Source organism: Falco biarmicus, chromosome 12 (assembly GCF_023638135.1).
Source record: "Falco biarmicus isolate bFalBia1 chromosome 12, bFalBia1.pri, whole genome shotgun sequence".
Lineage (NCBI taxonomy): Eukaryota > Metazoa > Chordata > Aves > Falconiformes > Falconidae > Falco > Falco biarmicus.
The window spans coordinates 26,338,933-26,359,849 of record NC_079299.1 but is presented as its reverse complement, the minus strand read 5'-3'; the positions used below and the strand labels follow the sequence as shown (position 1 = coordinate 26,359,849).

The following is a 20,917-nucleotide window of genomic DNA, read 5'->3' as shown; positions in this document are numbered from 1 at the left end:
TTTGATTGGAGTATGATATAGACAGAAAAGCAAAGTAAAAGCAAAACATGTTACCTGCTGTTTGAGTTATAGGTTTTTATATATATATGTATACACACAAATGAAACTTTGAGATAGTGTGGGGAAAGAAAAATCATACACTGGAATCTGCAACTCCATAAAGAGATATTAAAGGGAAGAAACAAATTATCGATTTACATTTTACAAGCCATTCTGCCATGCTTATTCCATGAAAGAGTGAATTCATGCCAAAGTTTCTACGAGGTTGACTCTGAAAAGCAGTTTTAGAATGAAAGAATGAAAGCAGGCCAACACTTACTTTAGCTTTTCCAAAAACAATGCCATTTTCAAATGAGGGTATGTACAAACCCATACACATGAACTTCAATTCTTCACTCATTACATAGTGAAGCATCCACACAGTCATTTAATGCTGCCTGTTACAGCAATTGTAATGACTGTGACAACACAGCTTCTTTGTTGTAACATTTCTGAAAGTGCAGTTCTTCATTTCATCAGACCACCAGTATATCACCGAAAATCCAGTCTGATACCTCAGCACAAACTATTTCAAGATGGATGCATTCCACTTTTTTGGTTCTCCAACCTGGAAAGCCTGTTTCACATAATTTACAGAATTGTATAGAAATATCTTCAACTATAGGACTACACTGATGTCACAATTAAAAAAAAACAAACAAAGATGAGAGTATGTCAATGTATGTTGTAGCATAACAGTGAAAATGAACTCAGGCTATTAAAAAAAATTTATTAAGATTTTTTTTCCATGAAATATTGGTACTACAATCAATGTAACCATTTAGTCAGTCAAGTATGTCTGTTATAGGCAGGCACAACATTAAAAAACAGGCAAGTACAATGCCCGATTAAGTGAATACAGTCTGAGTATCTATTCATCCACTATTTCTGAAAACAGAATTATCAAATATCCACCAGGGAAAAAGATGAACTATTTTAGTTTCTCTTTGGCATACTTATCAAGACAATGAATTAATTACAAAAGTCTTCTATTGCTGCCAGTGCTTTGAAGAAAAAAGTACTGAGTGGAAGATTGTACGTCAGAACTTACTTTTAGGACTCAGGCGATCTGGCTAACATATCAGAACTGGTGACAAACGAGGGTTCAGCTGCCAGTGCTTCACAAGGCAGACAAGGATTACACTGTTTTATAATGCAGGTTTTTTGAAGGTATAAAAAGAATTACAGTAAATTTATGCACAGTACATACATAATACACACAGTTATATAAATACCCATGCTGTGGCTGGACTTTAGGAAGTTGCTTTGTCAATAAGAAAGCTACTATCAGCTCTCCCAACATCTGTTTAATATACATTGCACTTCGCATCCAGTAATATGTTCATTTCTGTACCTCTCTTAAAAATAGATTTAAACAGAAGCGAAGAATAATATTGAATCTTTCAATAAACTTTGTTTTCTTATTTACATTGTAATATTCCATTATACATAAAGACTGCATTACGATACATTATCTTCATATAGCTTTTTGTAATACATACAGCTTGAAGCTATTAACATCTTAGTTTGGGAACAGAGATATGACCTATAAGACTATTTAAAAACAATTCTAGCCTTAACTTTGCTCTAGTCTGTTTCACTGAAACCATTCTTTGACAAAAGAAGTCCTCCTTATTGGGGAGGAAAAAAACAACCCATGTTTAAGCCACCTCTGGATTTCCTCAAACCACTGAGAAACTTAGAAACCATAACAATTTTTGCATAATTATAGAGCCACTTCAAAGGCCTGTTACTCTTAAATTTAGAACATGAATGAAAATTGTGATCCTATCTTTAAATTAATTTTTTAAAACTTTTAGTTATTTTTCAAACATAAAACAATGAAAACACAATCATTAATCATACATAATCTTTACACAGCTGGGAAGAGTTCCTATTTTATTAGGGAAAAAATGAACATGCACACACCCCCATTCACAGAGTGAGAACATAAACTACAGCAGCACTTGTCTCAAGTTATGGTGCACATGGTTGCAATACGGGGTATAAAACAAGAGCAGAATTTCCAACATCTGTTAAAACACAAAAAACTTATTGTACAAAAAGTCATTCACATTCTTTGCAATGAAGTGAGGAATCAGCTGTTCAGCTTTCTGGACTCTCCAGCCGGCAAACTCCTCCTTCTATTGCCACAGACTGTCCTGCCACAGCTCCAGGAGGAAGTCTTGAAATGTGAGTCTGTGGAAAAGTCAAGAGAGCATTATCGAGTGAAAAGAGAGGCAAAATTATGCAGGACACAAAGCAAACTTCTAAGTATTGAACAATTAAGCTGCTCCATCACTGAAGTCTGAGGGCAAACTACAAAGCAACTTGAAAAGCTGCAAAAAAATGGGATTCCTTTTTCATTTTGTTTGCAATGTTTAATGCATGAAGAGAAGGACCATGACAGATGTGTAGAAAAGGTAAACTGGATGACCCAATGCACTGAAAGTAGAAGAAAGGAATATCCAGCATAAAAAGAAAAGTAACTGTGGCATTCCATGGTTTATATTTCTATTGTTTAGAGAGATGCAAAAAAGTTTAGTGCTGCATACAGAAATGTACCTTACAGAAATCTTCAGACACAATGAACTGTTGGACAAAGATAACGCTTCAGAGCGTAATGCAACTGCTATGTTCAGGATGCAAAGAAAAAATTTCTCTGCATAAAATATCTTTCATCCACTTAAAAAAACCCCAAAGACTTACTCTAAAGTATTTGTTGCCACCAAATATTTAGGTCAAATAATTGGACCTAAAGAGCAGTTGTGTTTCTGTCCACAAGCATCTTTTCCATGGAGAAGCTTTAAAAGCAGGCCTTTGAGATGGCTCTGCAATATTTCAGCCAGAAAGTAAAGGGCCAGAAAGTGGGCAAGTGTTTGTGTACACAAACCTCAGCTTAACTCTACTGTAACTCAGTGACACTAAAAATCTGGCAAAGATACTTTATATTCTGAGGTGCATTTTATTACTGATGGGTAAAAGCATTCTCTTACGAAAAGGTATTTTGACTTATTGTTACAAGTAGTTACTTTTTTTCCCCCCTTACACACTTTTTTTATACTGGCTATTTTTTCATCCACACTATTGAGTTTGAGCTACAGCAAGAGCCTTGTACAGATATATTGATTGCTTTCATATAGGGCCAAATGGCTAAAGCAAGTGTATAAACAGAACAGCAAAGGGAGTCAGAAGCATGTTTCAACAAACTTTACTGCTTCCTACTTTCAGAGCTGCTGGGTGGGCTCTGGTAAAAGGTAGAAAAGAGGCTTACAGGAACAAAAAAAAGCAATAGGGCTGCTAACAGCATTTCCAGAGGCTTGAGGCAGAAAGTGGCCATGGCAGGGACTCGGCAGCTTGAGCAACGCTCCAGGCATCCCTCCCACCGAAGCAGGAACACTGCCCTTCATCTCCCTCATGAGTTACAAGTTTCACCAAATGACTCATTAATGCTCAGACAAAGAACACTTCAACAATTATTACATTAAGAACTAGAAATTAATGCAACTACGATATAAAGCTCACAACATAGAAGTTGCTGGCATTTAGAAAATACGGCTTCCTGTGAGTGCAGTCAACTACATATTGAAGTTTTTCTATGTACCTTATCCCATTTAAAAGATTTAAGTGCTTCAAAACGTATAACTTGCAATGAGGCAATGGGTTATGACAAAAAGTATAGATTTAAACGTGCAGTAAGAATAACTTGCATCAATTGAGCAGAAAGTGATTTGAGACTAACTACAATTCATTGCATCAAAGTGACATTTTGCATCTCAGAGGCAGCTTTTTTTGATTTCTTTCTTGATAAGGATATCCCACTGTCTACTCTTAGGTGGTCTTGTTTTCAGTTAAATTACAGAATGAGATTTAATTAAAAACATTTAAAGATTTTCATTTTACTGTTAAAACTTTGATCTCTGTCCTTTCTGCTTGATATATGAACATCTTCCTACTTTCAGAACAATTTTGGTTACAACTGTGATTTACCACTTCAAGAAGAAAAGATTCTTTTCAAATCTGTTACAGTTTCCCGCAAAATATAACTGACAATTCTTTGGAGATGTTATTTCCTAGGTTCAAAGCAAAAAAAAAAAAAAAAAAAAAAAAAAGAAGAAGTTGAAGAAGGTGTATTTTTTTATCTTATGACCAACAGACCCAAGACATTTTTCCCAGCCTGTGAAAATTTCTGAATGAAAAGTGGTACAGGATGACAGTGTAAAAGTAGTATTGTTTGACGGGCACATTAGCAAATTTCCTTAGTGGAAGAACACCACCGGATTGCTTAGTGAGATACTGCAATCAAAACAAACCAGTGGTGCACTCTAAGGCAGGCATTAATTATAAGTGAGATTGCTTATACAGTGATCTGAGTTATTAGCAGATCATTGTAGCAATACAGTAAAAAGCACAGAAGTCCAAAGATGCTGCCAAGAGGCCTAAGAGAGAAAGCTTGTTACTGAAACAGAAGAAGTATCAGCACTATCATCATTATCACGAATCTTTTAATAAATTTTTTTTCATTATAGCTACCAAGAGGCCTGGTTTATGTAAATTAGTTTTCTGACCCAAGTTATGAATTGGCCCTTTGCATATGCTTGTCTTAAATACCTAAAAGACCCTTATGTAATTGCAGCAGTAAAATGTGAGGCTTCACTGAATCCATATGAAATTTATAGATCCTGGGTTTTTTTAAGTTAGTCAGGCATAATATCCTAATAAGTTTTTGAGCAAGGGAAGTAAAACATGCAAGAGAGGATAAGCAGATAGTCAATATATATCGATATATTATCAAGTAGCTATGCTTAAATTGCTGTCCAAAACACACTGCCTATACAAAACCCTACTTCCTATAAAAGGAAAAACACATTTCCCATACAAAAGACCCCAAACCACTATTCACCAACATCTGTACATTTCCATTTACAGAAACACCCAAACCACACATAATGAAATCTTTCTAAAAGTCTTTACTTGCATCCTGTTTATTTGCATAATTTATAAGACGGAGCAAATTCATATGCTGTTTACACCAACTACTTCTTATTACTTTCACCAATGGCTGCCTTATGTAGAACAAAAGCAAGACAGATCTCAGGATGATAAGTGTTTAAAATATGTACCTAATAATAAGTAATATGAAAGGATACCATTGCCATGTCAAGACAACTTCAGACAAACTCCTAAATGAATTCTTACAATTATATCTCCCTTGTTCTTAGCTATATGAACAAACTCCAGTAAATAGAAAGATCAAAGAACATTTAGTATTTTTAAATGCAACCACAGAACTTATTTGTACAGTTTGTTACATTTTTATATCCCAACATCATATTTTACATTAAGTCCAGATTGTACAGAGGATTATGTTTAGATTTTAAAAACATAAAAATAAAAGGCAAACAAAAAAAAGCATCACTGGAAAGCTTTTAATTGAATTAGTTACAAGTTGAATGAACCCACACCTGGGGGAAATCATGCCTGGGAGCACAAAAACAGGAAAAAAAAACTGTCTTCCTGAATTAATCCTCCACTCAGCTTTATGGAAGCCTCTCTTTGAGGAAACCATATGCCAAGGAAAGGTAGATTAAGACCGACAGGGTTATCTATATCTTCAGCTCTACAAACAGAAATTTTACTGTCCCTGAGAATACTCTGATTCAATTTGCTTCCCCAGAGAAAAGTGAGGTTGGTGAGGACCTGGTAGGAGAAGAGGTCCCGACAGTTAGGAAATCAGTTAGTCACAACAGATCTTTGCCTGCAGCTTAAAGGAGGAACCTTATGTCCACAGCTTAAAAGGAAAAGAAGTAAATGCTAGACTGAATACTTGATTTTGCTTCTCACCCCTCCATAAAGCACAATCTAACCAACCTTCAGACAATGATTCTTGCTCCATGTACTTGCCATCCAAACAGACAATGCTTCCCTCTTTCCATCCTAATCAAACCAAAACCATGGAGCAACCAAGTCCCTCAACCCCAGCGCTGTAGACAGGTCACGGAACATTACTATCTCTCAGTGCCTTTTGATACACACTGGAAAGTTTCCCACTACCCTTCAAGTCCAACATTAATAGGTCTTTCTGCCCTGGAATAAGTGTTAACTGCTACATCAACAACATACGGTTTAATCTTTTCATCATGAAAATTTGATCTACTTTTCAAGTTACATATTTTTAGTATACTTTTAAAAAATACAAAATACAAATAACACAAGTTGTGCCAAGACTTACTTCATGTCTCATAGACAATATTCTGAAACAACCCTGAGACCAACTAATATAAAAATATTTTTTCTTTAAAGACCAAAAGTCTTCCCTTTACTCACATAAAAGTATTAGCTTGTCACAACAGCTTCATTTTCTTTTCATTAAAAGCATAAATACAATGTAAAATAAAGTTTAAGCCAAAAGACAGCCAGTGCTGCATGAGAAAACTGAAGTCAATCAACTGCTGCCAAGAGGACACAGTACAACTACCAGATGGCAGCACATTCAGTTCTTAAGCAAATCTGGGGAGTACTTCATGTGTTTAGCTTTCTTACTACATGCTCAGGATGTACTTTGGACAGAATAATTTATAAAAGAAACTTTTTCCATTCATTACACTATTGAGATGAAATAAAATGAAAGACCATCACATCATCAATGAAAATGCTTTCTACAATTTACTCCTTAAAGAAAAGTACCACCAAACTGATACAGTCTTTAGAAATTCAGAGCCTTCTAGCTGGATACATGCTTCCACCATGAGAAGCATCTGTCCATGCATTCCCAATTTATTTTGTAGACAGTAATAGCCCATTTTGGCAGCAACAGCCATCTTCTGCCGCTCTGTCTCCTGGAAGGCTCTCCTCCAACATGGTTTAAATGTAAACCTGCCGTATGACAGGAGAAGGTGCCCCACAAAATACTGGCAAGTGCTGCTATCAGAATATCCCACGTGTAACTTATTTGATGAAGTCTTTAAAAAAAAAGGGGGGGGGGGGGGGGGGGGGGGGCTCCAGAATGATAGTCTTTGTTAGCAAAAGACAGAAAGCCAGACATACTGATGATGGGCCTCTGGATCTCAGATACTGAAAATACTGATTCTATGTATAGGTTGCTTAGGAATCCAATGGTTTTCCAAGCTCAAACTTACTCTGTGGGTTAAGTATATTACTATACACTATTATTGTACCTAAAAACATTCACACAAAGCATTAGAGGAAAAAATATCAAGTCAAGACAGTTGAAAACCAAAGGATTTTAATTTCTCTAAATGATTCATTCATGCATTTAGACAGTCTAAAGCCACATATGAACGATCAGTTATTCAGTTCAGTGTCCTAGGTTTTCATAGAGGTATTCTAAAATATTGCCATATATCTTAAAATGTGATTGTTAACATTCTGAATAGCAGGTGCTAAGTCAGGTTATTGCATTTATATTTGCATATCTGGATATAGAATCCCATCTTCTCTGCTCTGTTCTAAACTATGTCGGCCAACTATGAAGAGTTTTCCAGAACTAATGGCTTTATGTAAGGTACTCAACCCAAAAAACTCAACTTACCTTCCCATCTCAGAGGCCCTACTTCCCATGAAGTCTATGAGCCAAATATTTTAACTAGTATCTTAGCACTGAAGGTTATTTCCAACAAATATAAATACCTTATTTTTATGAGAGAACTGGATGCTCTACTGTATGCACAGCGTTCTTTTCAAGTAAAAATTTCTGAACGATTCCCCAGTCTCCAGACGAGAATGCAGATTAAAGAAAAAAAACCCAAAAAACCAAGAAGTGTGACATACACTTTTCCTGTCTCATGAAGTTAAAAGACTGTCTCTGTAGTATGAAATAAATGACTGAATTATCTGACTTAGTATTCCTGTTAACTAAACAAACTCTGCAATTTTTTCCACTAATTTTCAAATTAGAGTTAGGATTCTTCCAAGATGTGTTTTTTCACCCAATGAGCAGTGGATACCTGCCCTTCCCCTGACAAAAGGCTTTCACAGACCTTTTACTCACGAAGCAAAATACAGAAGCCCACCACCAGAAAACCAACAACAATCACTACAACCAGCATTTATCGTATGTATCACTTCAAACAGAGCAAAGTGATTTTGCTACATTTTACAATGTTAGCAAAGGCAAATAAATCTGATTACAACACTTAACATCTCAACAGGAAAAATGAACTGGAAATGGTCTCCCTGTCCACTATGTTTCTTCATACTGGAAAATGAAATTAGCTGTCAAAGATAAAGTTTCTGTTTGCATATTGCAACCACAACATTTGGTGTAGACAGCAGTTGTTGCTGACAAATGTTTTCAAACACAGCAATATGGAACACTCCGCTACTGTTACCCCACATCTCGCAAAGCAACTTGAATTTGCTTCATTAGAAAATGGAAAGAACGGCATATGCAACTTTGCAATATTAAAGCCTGCCATAACATAAAGCTTAGTTATTCATGTTATATGAACTGGGTATCTGTCAAAGACAGATTTAAACTGGCAACTGAATTGGAGTACATTCAATACTACAATTAGATTTTTAGAAATCTGTTGTCTAAGTCAATTAAGCTGTTACAAAAAGCAAAACCTATGAAGCTGAACTACAAGGATATCTCAAAAGTATTGCAACATTTACAAAATTTGCAGAAGTTAGCAACACTTATACACAGATCATACAGCACACAGATCATACAGCAAGTTTACACATACGAAGAAACATAGCGAGCCGACAGATTATTTCAAATACCTACACGTAACACAGGACCAAAACTGCACATTGTTGGTATTAAGACTAGATTTTTCACTGGAAAGAAAACACTCTGACTTCAAGCACTACTGAAAACACAGTGAGGAAGTACCTAGTTTCAAGCAATAACATTACCCACCACAAACTACCCTCAGTTACTAAGATAATATAAGATACTTGGGAGATCCAAGAAAAAAAAATTCTGTGGTGCATCCTGCTCCTTACTTACACCTTCTGCACACACAACACTGTAGGCCTTAAGTGAGCAAATACTCTGCAGACCCTGCCTGAGATAAAAGGGCTCCTGCTTGATTATGCACAGATACATAACATTAAATCAAAGAAAGCTGCCTACCCATAACAGAACCTTCAAGAGATGCAGTCAGTATGTGAATTCACATTGCAGGCACAGGCTGCCTGTCATTTGAGACTAAATAACTCCTTTTCCTCTGCAGCATCCTCCACCAGGCAAGCAGACAAGGAACAAGAAGATACGAAGACTATGTAACTAAGAGAGGACTCAATTAACTTGCAGCCTACGCAACTAACTTACCTTCCTTCCCGTTCTGCTTTTTTTTACATCTAAAGTCATATTATGGGTGAGTTCAAGGAGTTCTTTCTCCCCCTCCCAAATTACATGGCAGAAGGTCTCAAAGCCCTTCCTGCAAAGTGACACTTAAAACTGCTCTGCCAAATGCTACACCAACCATTAAGACCTCAAATACTGCACATCAGCAATTGCAATAGGGACAGAGCTCCAAGGAGCAACCCTATAGCCATCAGAATAGACCTATTTTCCCAGCAGTAACAATAAAATTGTTTAAGCTCTCAGAAGGTAACCAAATCAGTTCAGGAAAATAGGAACTGATTAATTGGAAGCTGCCAGAGTATCTTTAAAGAGGTCAGAGCTCTGGTAACAAGATGTTGTGGTTTAACCCTGGCTGGTAATTAAGTACCACGCAGCTGCTTGCTTACTCCACCGTCACCCAGAGGGATGGGGAGGAGAGTTGGAAAGGAATGTAAAACTCAAGGGCTGAGATAAGAACAATTTAATAATTGAAACAGAATAAAAATGAAAGAACAATAATAACAATGATGATGATAACAGTTATAATGAAAAGGTGAAGGGAAAGAGTAAAATCCAGAGGGAAAGGAAGAAAGACACATGTGGTGCACAATGCAACTGCTCACCACCCACCGGCCAATCCCAGCCAGTCCCAAGCAACGATCCACCCGCCACAGCCAACCCCCAGGTATATACACCAGGCCTGACGTCCCATGGTATGGAATACTGCTGTGGCTAGTTCAGGTCACCTGCCCTGGCTGTGCCCCCTCCCAATTCCTTGTGCCCCTCCAGCCTTTTCACTCACAAGAACTGAGAAACTGAAAAGTCTCACATCAAAGCCAAAACACAGCACCGTAGTAGCCTCTATGAGATAATTAACACTATGCCAGCTGAAACCAGGACACAGGACAACCTTCTTAGCTGATGCTATGATCAACTGTTGGATCTATTATGGATCCATAAAAAACCCCAAACATCTGGAAGGTTATCCTGAAGACTCAGAAAGAGAAGACAGTTTGGGCAGGAAATCTAAAAGAACTAATTGTTTACCAAAGATCTTGAATTCGTATCAAGTAATTCATGAGTCAACATCACAATAACCAAAAAGAAAAAAACCACATCTCCTAGTTCATGAAGTTATTTAATCTCCCTGTCCTTCAGTTTAGAAGTCTTAACCTTTTCTGCTGCAGCAGTTATGGCTACACAAGGAGCTGGGTAAAGTGCAGAGGCAGTCCACAGATAAGTATTTTTTATCTGTTCTCACGGCTGCAGCTAGAAACTTCCACAGCAACCTAGAATATTCCAACAGCCTCACTAATGGCTAGAAACAGCTGAATGTCAGCTTATGTGGCAATTCTACCATCAAATAGATAGGCAATGCAGGAATTTGCTTCAGGAGATCTCAGGAAGTCCATTCATCCTTCCCAAAGCACAGCCCTAACGTTGAAACAATCTGTCATGCTATTGCTTCAGTAAGGGGGAAGCCTGGGACTGGCAACTTCTAAAACAGAGTATAACTGTTCATTAAGCTCATCATAGCTGAGGCTCCCAGGCACAGCCTGGGAAAGTTGTAGCAATAGGTGGTGTAGGTTAGTTCCAAGAAGCATGTAAAAGAGTCAAAGATGTTCCGATGAAAAGTTCATTTCTCTTCGCAGCCAATCTATGTAGAACACCGGCCCCGAGTGATTATGAAACTGCTCGTGTCAAGAGGGACGGCAAGAAACAAAGAAGAGTACAGCTGAACCGGCAAGGACATGCCCTGATGAGCTGCTTGCAGCAGCGAGGTAAGGGTTCCAGGTAAGAACCAGAGGGAAGTCAGTGAGATATCTACTATTCAGGTAGTGAAGATGACATTGCCAGTGCTATCAGTGGTGGAGGAGCTGGAATACTTCCAGCTTTAGGACAGAGCTAAAGGCAAGTAATCGGACAATCAACCAAAGACGACTGTCAGCAATAAGGTGTGAACTTAGGCCATCTGGCAAGGCTTCACAGTATTTTTAAAGCAACGCTCAACCAAACATTTTAAATGAATGTTCAACAGGAAACCGTGACTTATCCAGGCAACTGGTTTTTCAAAAAAAGACTGGACACCTTTCCAGAAAGTATGCTTTAAATCAAACAGTCATTAGTCACAGTGCAAAACTGTTCCACAGCTCTTGCAGGCTCAGCCATTTTATGCTGGTGAGTTAGCATTTAGGCAGTCCACTCTGGAGGCGAGTAGCCAGCTGCAGAACTCAGTCTTCTCTAAATCGGGAGGAAATAAACCCCTGCTGCAAGGATACTTGCAGATCAGTACTTGGAGAGCTCACTGTGCTAAATAGGCAGAAGCTCTGGCAGGTCAGGATGTACAAAACACTTCAAGCCTCCGATGCCACTGTCCTGTCCCACTGCTCTTTTAAGGAGCTGCCGATCATTAGTTGGTTGGTTATGTTTCCACCTCTCAGGCATACCAGTGTCTGCAGGTAAGCTGGTATCTAGCTTATAAGTCTCTAAGTGTTTGCCTTGTAAGAAAGGTCTTCTACACCTCCACAATCTTCATCTGGGATTCAGAACCATCATTTGCCAGGTCCTATTATGAAATGTATTAACCTCCAATGCACAAAGAATCATACTAAGAGTATAAAGCAGGATCCTTTTTTTTCCTTATTATGTACCTCTTTATATATTTATGATTCTAGTATTAGTCTAATTCATAACAGTACACTTCAAAACCTTCTCACTTTATAAAAGACTTGCTATAAAAACATGTTTTCATGTTCATTAAATTGAATCAGTCCAAAATCAGCCACTGTGACAACCCCTCAGTTTAAGAATAAAACTCGAGTCCTAGACTGATGAAAGGAATAAAAACTGAAGCTCTTTACCACCCTAGAAAAACAGGAAAGCAAGATGTTTCCTTACAAGCCACTGCCTGATCATTTTGCTATGGTACTCATAAACAAGTGATATTTTATACTTTTATGAATTCTTATACCATTATTCTTTCATGGCAAGCACTCAAAATTAACTGTACCAAAGCAGTTACTCTATTGAAGGGATTTTTTATTTTTTTTTACTTGCAATACATTGTGTTCTATTTCAAGCCCAGTTTTCCATCTATAACTTAGTCCTAGTTGTAGCAGAACAAAATTCCAGCTTTTATGACCGAAGACTTTTTTTGATCAATAGAAGGCAGCAGCAAAAGCATTTGTGGTTTTTCTCTGGAAAGCATTTGTGGCCACAGACTCAAAGGAAGAAGAAAGGGAGGGGGATTAACTCTTCAATGAAGGTCAAAAACATAATTTAGAAGTGAACCAAGAAGAGCAGCTGTGTCTGTCAGCGCAATCAAGATTACCAGCTGGAGAATTTACCAGCAGTATGAAAACAATGCACACCAGATGTCAAATGTTGCAACTGCAAGTAGGAAAACATCTCTGGGCATGACACTGTCATGCTAGTACTCATTACCAGACAGATTTCATATTTAGCATTTATTTATTAATTAGACAGACACTACCAGGAAGAAACAATAATATTTTGAGCGTTGCAGTGTAAGCCAGAGGCAGGTGTGCACACAGGAATAATTTAACATTGTTCATTCTAATAATTCTCCTTTCACCATGAACACAAGATAATGATTTTTAAACTAACTAGTGAATACTAGAACATCTGCAGCTGAGCTTGCTTTAGTTTCACTCAGTTCGGTCTGAGCTTTTAACCCAAGTTTGGATTCTCTTCTAATAAATCAGAAATAAATATAAGAAAACAAGTAAAACCACACTGTATTCAATGGATAATTAACTGGAAAGAACTCTACATAAGTCATGAAAGCAAGTACTTCACTAACACCTCTACCAGAGGTTCCTTCACCAGCTGCTTTTTATCTTCCTCCTCCTTCTGGGGCATTCTTGTCTTTTTTTTCTATACATTTTACTCTTTATGGATGAACTCATCCATTCCCAGTGCTTCAACCAGCATGTTTCACTATTCTTGTTTAAAATATCTGATGTTAATTTCCTTCTTTTGTACATCCTTTTATTATCTTGCTCACATCCTCCTTTGTATTTATCTCTCAAATGAAATACAGGAGGGGGAGAGGGGGAGAGGGGGAGAGGGGGAGAGGGGGAGAGGGGGAGAGGGGGAGAGGGGGAGAGGGGGAGAGGGGGAGAGGGGGAGAGGGGGAGAGGGGGAGAGGGGGAGAGGGGGAGAGGGGGAGAGGGGGAGAGGGGGAGAGGGGGAGAGGGGGAGAGGGGGAGAGGGGGAGAGGGGGAGAGGGGGAGAGGGGGAGAGGGGGAGAGGGGGGAGAGGGGGAGAGGGGGAGAGGGGGAGGAACATTTTGCTTTTGTTGTCCTTCCCCCCCCCCCCCCCCCCCCCCCATTACCAATGACTGAACCTTCTTCTTCAGCAGATACACAAGCAGCCATTTCTGAGGAGTGCCAACAAATCCAGGCCCTCAAGTTCTTTCCTTTTCCAGGCTTTAATATTCATCCTTCCATCAAAATGCTGGGTGTCTTTCTTGTTCTTATCTGCTGGTACAAACCTGTTGGCTGCCATCTTCTCCTCTAATACATGCAAGTACTCCAGTAAACACCCACACCTCCCCCATTATTTTAACCATATCAGGAAGCCGCCGCCTTATTCTCTTTCCTCCACTTTTGTCACTTCCTTTAACTAGTTCCAATTGTTTACTCTCAGTCTTGAGTATTTATGGCTGTACACATACAAATGTCTACAGAAATTATGATTCTGTGTGGAGATTCTCCCATGTTCATCCTCCCTGTCCAAACACCTCTCTTAAATGCTCTAGATCCTACATCACAATAACTGTCTTTTTCTCCCTTCAACGCTATATTCCTAAAAATCCTCTTGGTTAATCCCTACTCTGTGATCCCAATGTTAAGGACTTTCCCAGTTTCCATTGCTAAATTCAATTTTAACATATTATTTCTCTCCTTAAAAAAAAAAAAAAAAAAAAAAAGAATTATGATTAGGCCCCAAGAAACTGAAAACATGGATGTTAATATCCAAATCATTTATTACAGAGACTATTCTCAGAACTAGCTCAAAAGGGTTTTTTATGTCCTCTCTCTTCTTCCTTGACGGTACAATTGCTTTACCTTAAGGAAGGCATGCTCACAGAAAAATACTGTGCCACCCTAAATAGCCAGTATAACTGAATCAAACTGGATAAAGTTATTGAAATACTATTACTGTCAGCAGAGGGAATGGACATGTGCATGTGGCACCTTCTCCTGACGTAATACATATATTAGTGTAGGTTTATTAACTGTTGCATATGGGTATGTTAACTGCTGCAATTTAAAATAAATTAATAAATCAATAGATCCATTTAACTACTTATGCACCCATTACTTTTTCTGCTCTCTTAAAGACAAATTTTTTAATATATATTTCATTATAGTTATTTTGTATTCTCCTTAGATTTTGCACTCATTCTACTGTATTACAACCTACTGCTCGTGGCTTACCTTCGCTTTGCCGTCCTGTGCAGACATATATCCTACACACATGCTCTCTGTTGTATGGCTCCACAGAAATTCCACTATAAAGGAAAATGCAAGAAGTCACAAAAAAATGCATTGGTTTAAAATGTAAGATGTAATTTAACACTGGAATCTTGAGAAACAAATATAGCTTAAGATACAGTTTGGGAAAGGACAAAACCAAACTTAAAGAACAAAAACTACTTACCAGAATAATTTAATCTCAGAAGAAACAGCTGTCAAGCAAACAAGATATTCCTGCACTATTTGTAATCACACACAGCAGAACTAATACCCAGAATGAGAATGTTACTTTAATGATATGGAGCATCCAAGATGCGAAATACATCAACTGCAACTACAGCTGAAAGACAGGATCAACTTATAAAGCCGAGGCCTGTTCCACCCATGAAGCAGAAGCAGATATAATTTGCATTGCTTGCCTTGAACCCAGACATAACCACACTACAACAGCATAAACCCAGATGGCATGAAAGGATTCTGTAGAATTGTAACACTGTCAACAGAATAACCATTAACAAGCGTTTTTTCACAAAACTGAGCATAAATACATACATAACATGTAACTACCAATGGAGGTTTGTGGTTTAGTTGCACAGGTAGGATACAGGAAAACATGCAGAAGTAGAAAAGTCTGCAAGAGGAGAATTGAAGATACAGAGCAGGGAGGAAGGACATCTGGTGAAAGCAAAACAATCCTGCAGAAAAAGCAGGAGAGGTGTCTGATGGAATCAGAACAACGCTGCACAACAGAAAAATGCCTGGCAAACTTACAGCAAGACCTGGTCCCAAAAGTATGCTGAATTACATCGAGAGCATATGCAATCAGCCACTTTCATTCGGGAAAGGGTAAGGAGCACCAAAGGTAAGAGAAGAAAGGAAGACTGAGAAGAAATGAGCCCAATTTGATTTTGGCTTCCCTATCAAAGCACTCTCAGATATGATCACCTTGACTTCTAGCACTAGCTATACAGTATCACCTTGCTGAAACTCACAACTAATTTAGGTTATAGATTTTAAAGATCAACTGTTGTGTTTGTAGTGATAATGATTACGAAAACTAACCACTGCTAATGTGTATTGTTAATGCATGCTAATCCAATAAGGTGGTGGTCTCAAGTTTGAAAGTGGTCCAATTTATCAATTGTGTAAACAGCCCACTACTGGGCTTAGATCTTTAATTCTCTGATAAATACACAGGTATCTTTATAGATATACACACACAGTCCTACTCAGCTGCAACTTCAAATTCAGAGAAAGAGCACATTATTCATATATTTAGCTCCCATCCAGTGGAGCTTTATAAATTGCAACACTGTATTCTTCCTGCTCTATGTCACAGTCATTTTTGTTTGTGGACATTAAGTACATAATTTGGAAGTGGGAAAAAGAAAGAATAGATGATCAGAATTCAGGATGTTTCACAGAATAACTGAAAAGTTTAAAAAAACCTGCACCGAAGAATGCATTTTTCCTTTGGATTACTGGAGAAGTCTTACATGAATTACATGTAAAAAGCTCTTCCTGCATATTTCTTTAGAGAGGCTTTCACATACTGTAAAAAGCATCACTAGATGGTTTTACATCTCTTAATCATTGCTATTCCTCATGTTCTTTTAATATGGTTGATGAAGGTCACAGCATGCTGAGTATGCTTATCCTCTGTAACCATTTATCCTTGCATAGCAATTAACCCGGAGTAGAAGATCAAAGTTTAGACAATCCTGGCAAGACTTGAAGATTCTGACAGATATGTAGATATCATAAAAGAAAAATGAACTTCATTTAGGTATGCACTTTTCTCCCCCGTAAAAGATTCATGACTGATATAGCCAAAGGTTAGTCAAAAGCTTTCAGAGAGTGAAACATACTTAGTGCAATGTAAGTGCGTTTGATGAGGCTAATTGCTCCCTAACACTTAAACGTTCAACTGTCAGTGAAAGCATATATTTTTTGGAGACAAATTTAATCTCATCTTTAAATTTTGAGAAGCTAGGCAACAGTTCAGGCCAAATACCCTCGAAATATTATTTCTTTGTCTTTGATAATTCAAGGCATATTCTTTTAAGTTTTTATTTTTATTTTTTCCTTCTACATTGTCCACCAAAAGTAGCATGTACTAGCATGAAAGATACTTACTGCTAGCTATTACAAATACTGGAATCACAATGAAAATCCTAAATTACATACTTATCCAAGGACATTTCGTGTATTTTCAACCATTTAATAAATCACTTTCTTGCAATTTGTTTCAATAGTTTAAAAAAAATACCTTTAGAATAAGCTGTACTACATGAATCTTACTCCAGTGGAAAGCAAGCCAAAAATCAATGGACAAATAGTCTACTTAGGATGTATGATATGTGGAGATTTTTGTTTTTAGTTTTTGAGGAAAAAATACCAAATCTTCCTTAATAGAAACATGTTTTCCTACATGACTGACAAACATTAAACGAACAGAAATAATTATTTCACTTCCAAATATAAGAAATTTAACATTAAGTTGACCTTGTTTGTTCTCATTTAATCAAACCTGTATTTTAATTTTCTTAACTCTTTTTTTAGAGATAGAATTTAAGTTGTAGAATGCTTTCCAACTAGACCAATAATCTCATAATTATTCCACTTTTAAATCTGAAAACTGTAAAATCAAACTTGCAACATTCTCTGTAAATTTAACAAGCTGTGCCCCGATTCTTGAGTCAAGATTAGACAGTCTTGGCTTCCAAATAGTTGAAAGACAAGAGTAAGATGACTGTGAAAGTCTATTTGATTGTCCACTTCTTCAAAAAGACAAGCTATTCAAGTAATAACTTAAAAAAAAATATAACATACAAAAGCTATTTTTAAAATTTTTTCCCATCCAAGCCTTCTAAAATTCCTTTGTTGTCCATCAGGATAATCCCAGAACAACCATCAGAATTGCAAGGATTCACTTCCTAAATCTCTGGTTCTTTGTAATAGCAAAATAAACATCCATGAAACTCTTACGGATGAGATGTTGACTAAAAGCATAAAACATACATAAACTTCAGCTGTTGGGTAGAGAAACATGAATGTTCTTAACTGTGTTGAGTGCATCTGCGCATCTACTTATTAGAGTGAATGACTGGAGGGGGGCTACAACCTGATTCATGGACCAACACAGACAATGTAGAATATGATATTTAAAGGTATTGCACCAGGAAGGTGCAATACAAGAACAAAACTGAAAGATAACATACACCTTATCCTGTGCAACTTAATAAATTGACCCTAACATCCTGGAAGTCACTGAACAGACAACAGTAAATAAATACTGGTTTTTGTGTGGGTTAACCCATCATTAAGAATGTATCTGCTGGCTCACCTTTAGCACACAGTCTGCCTGCTACTCCAGGCTGGCTGCAAGCAAGCAGACTGCTGACACAGAGTTAGGATTTAGTGGGACAGAAGTAGTAATGAATTAAAACAAAGATGAGGGGTCTTTCTAAAGAATAGCCTATGGATTAGAAAGAAATTAGGCAATTCCAGACTTACCAGGTGAGATGCTATGACTGCCTTAATACACAAAGTCAAGCTAAGTGATCAAATTTGTCACATCAGATCTTAAAGGAGATACGAGATCTACTTCAAATCTGTAATGCTGCTGACAGTGACTCATGAAACATGGTGAAACAAAATAAACCATAGGATTATATGAAAGAAAACAACTTTAATTCTGGCAGCTTAACATAAATATATATTAGACAGCTTCATGTGACCCAATACATAAGCACACAGCATGACCAGACACATATGCCCACATCTGAGGAGTACCACAGGAAGAGCTGGTACAAGTGTCATGCTGAAGTAATTCATATGCCCCCAGTCCCAAACCCCGGCCTTCAAAGAGGAACATGGGCTTTACTGTCTCTGGGTTGTATTTCCACCCACCTCTGCTAGTAGTGTACAGCTTTCAGCTTCCTAGCCGTTCCTCTAAGACAAACCACAAGACAGTTTACTACAATACGCTTGTTCCGCTGTAAAGCAGCGAGACAGATGAGGGTCTTGTTTCTAGGACATAAACAGGGCTTAAGGGCAGTAAAGCTCAGAACCTTTTTAACCAGTCAGCTACTGATGGAGGCAAAGGACAGTTTTCTGCTGCTCTCAATAAAAACAGCAAGTACTCTTGTGGTCTGCATATACAAATACTAACTGTGACTTCTCTGAACACATTTTCCTGGGCATAAAAAAAAAAAATTCTAACCATAAAACAGTCTCCCTTCCAAATTTCAAGTTTATCCTCCAATTTTTCACATTTTGTCCTGCAAAAAGGAGGAACAAAGAACTTTTTTAGACAGCATTTTCAGCATGTAAATCACTGAGAAGCAGTAAACAGTCATAGGCATCACCCTTAGCTAAAAATGCAATTTTTTTCTATGAGTAACATACCCTGCCTTGCCACAAGCAACAGTTATTTCTTTGCCATGGTTTTAGAAAGATCCCACACAACCCTCTGAATCACAATTCTGCTTAGAAATAACAAGTCAGAAAGAACGCCCTTTTCCACAGTTCTAGAGAACAAACAAGGTTATACTACTATTTCACTTCCTGGAGTTTTATTATCTTGAACAATTTCACTTCCTTTTTGTTTTGTCTGGGAGTTTTAACAATGGTAAACGTGCACAGACAATTTTTATTTCATCTTTCACTTTGAGTTAGCACCTAGCTCAAGTAAAAATGAATAAGGATTTCTTACCCAGTAAAGTTGGCTTTCCCTGTGACGATTCAGGCTCTGCTGAACACCTGCAAGACCGAAGAACTATCACACCTCCAAGTACACCATCTTCATTGGCTAGAAAAGGTGAACCTGGGAAAAATTGTTGGGGAGAATTATTTACCATAGGAATAGTTTCTTGGGTATTTCTTTATTTCACTTTCTTGCCTTCCTCCTTTAATCTCTTCACTAAGAGTTGAAGAGACTGTCAGGTCACCCGGTGCTTTTACAAAAGCATCAGTTGCATTTTTTTCTAACATTTCTAATGAGTAACTTTCTGAATAGTATTCTACTAAACTACCAGTATCAAAAAAAGAAAAAGAGCTACATGGAATAAAAAAAAAATAAATTACATTTGTGAGTGCAAAACCATTTGTTTGTGGATCAAGGAAGACACACTAATGAAAAATGGAGTGTCAGGTTGAAAAAATCATGTTGCAATATTTAGTTCTTTCTGTACTATAATTAATATAAAGATGGCCACATACGAAAAAAATCAAGCAAATCTGGGTCACTTTTATAATCTATTCATTCTTCCTAATTTAAAGTGCTTTGTACAGAGACATCATCGAACTGCTATAGACTGTTTTCCTTGCTGTTTTATGAATATCAGCAGAAAAGCCAAAACACATCCTACTTTTTACAGTGGCTTTTCTGTTGTTAATTTAAGACATACAATATACAATGCCTTCTATCAGAAGCTGGAAAAGTTTTAAAGTTTGTAATTTGAAATGAGATTCCTCTAGTTTTCAATGTGGAAACAATGGTATGATTTACATACAATTCAAAAAGTCTCGAGCCATCAAATTAACTAAGTTCTTGCACTTAAGCCCAAAGAGACCCTAGTCAAACACTTCCAATACACTGTGATTTAAAGCTGAACATACAATTGCAATAGGCATTTCATGTATTTATTTTCAACGATTTTGAAAAATAAATTAGCATATTATGCCTAGTGTACAGACACTGTAAAAGGATTTGCTGGCCACAAGAACTTTAGAGCAGATCAACTCATCAGCCTCCTTCAACTTGCCCACAGCTATTCATATGATTAAAATTACTCCTTCAATGCAAGTAACAACAACAACAAAAACCCAGTAAGAACCAACTTCAGGCTTCACTGTAAGGAAAACTAAAAGCTTTACCATGTTTTCTTGACATAAGAGCAGCCACATTCAAAAGTGATGCAAGGTGGTCATTAAAATTGAAGCCCATATTGCAGGAAAACAATAAATGTGGTATGCTAAATAAACAGCAATATCTAATTTGATCTAATACAAACAGATATTATTTTTTAAATGCCACTTGCTTGTACAAGAACTT

General features: G+C 37.4%; 1 protein-coding gene across 4 annotated transcripts in view; it reads right to left on the bottom strand.

The window, feature by feature from the left end:
• Positions 1 to 749: 749 nt before the first annotated feature.
• TASP1 (taspase 1) overlaps positions 750 to 20,917 on the bottom strand; it is an 87,872-nt gene continuing 67,704 nt past the window's right edge. For all 4 annotated transcript variants that reach the window (XM_056357289.1, XM_056357291.1, XM_056357290.1 and 1 more), the window contains 3 exons: positions 19,577 to 19,687; positions 14,821 to 14,894; positions 750 to 2,238 (listed from right to left, as the gene is read on the bottom strand). In XM_056357289.1, the coding sequence (XP_056213264.1) occupies positions 2,146 to 2,238; positions 14,821 to 14,894; positions 19,577 to 19,687 (278 nt within the window). In that variant the 3' untranslated portion in view covers positions 750 to 2,145. The remainder of the gene's footprint in view (positions 2,239 to 14,820; positions 14,895 to 19,576; positions 19,688 to 20,917) is intronic.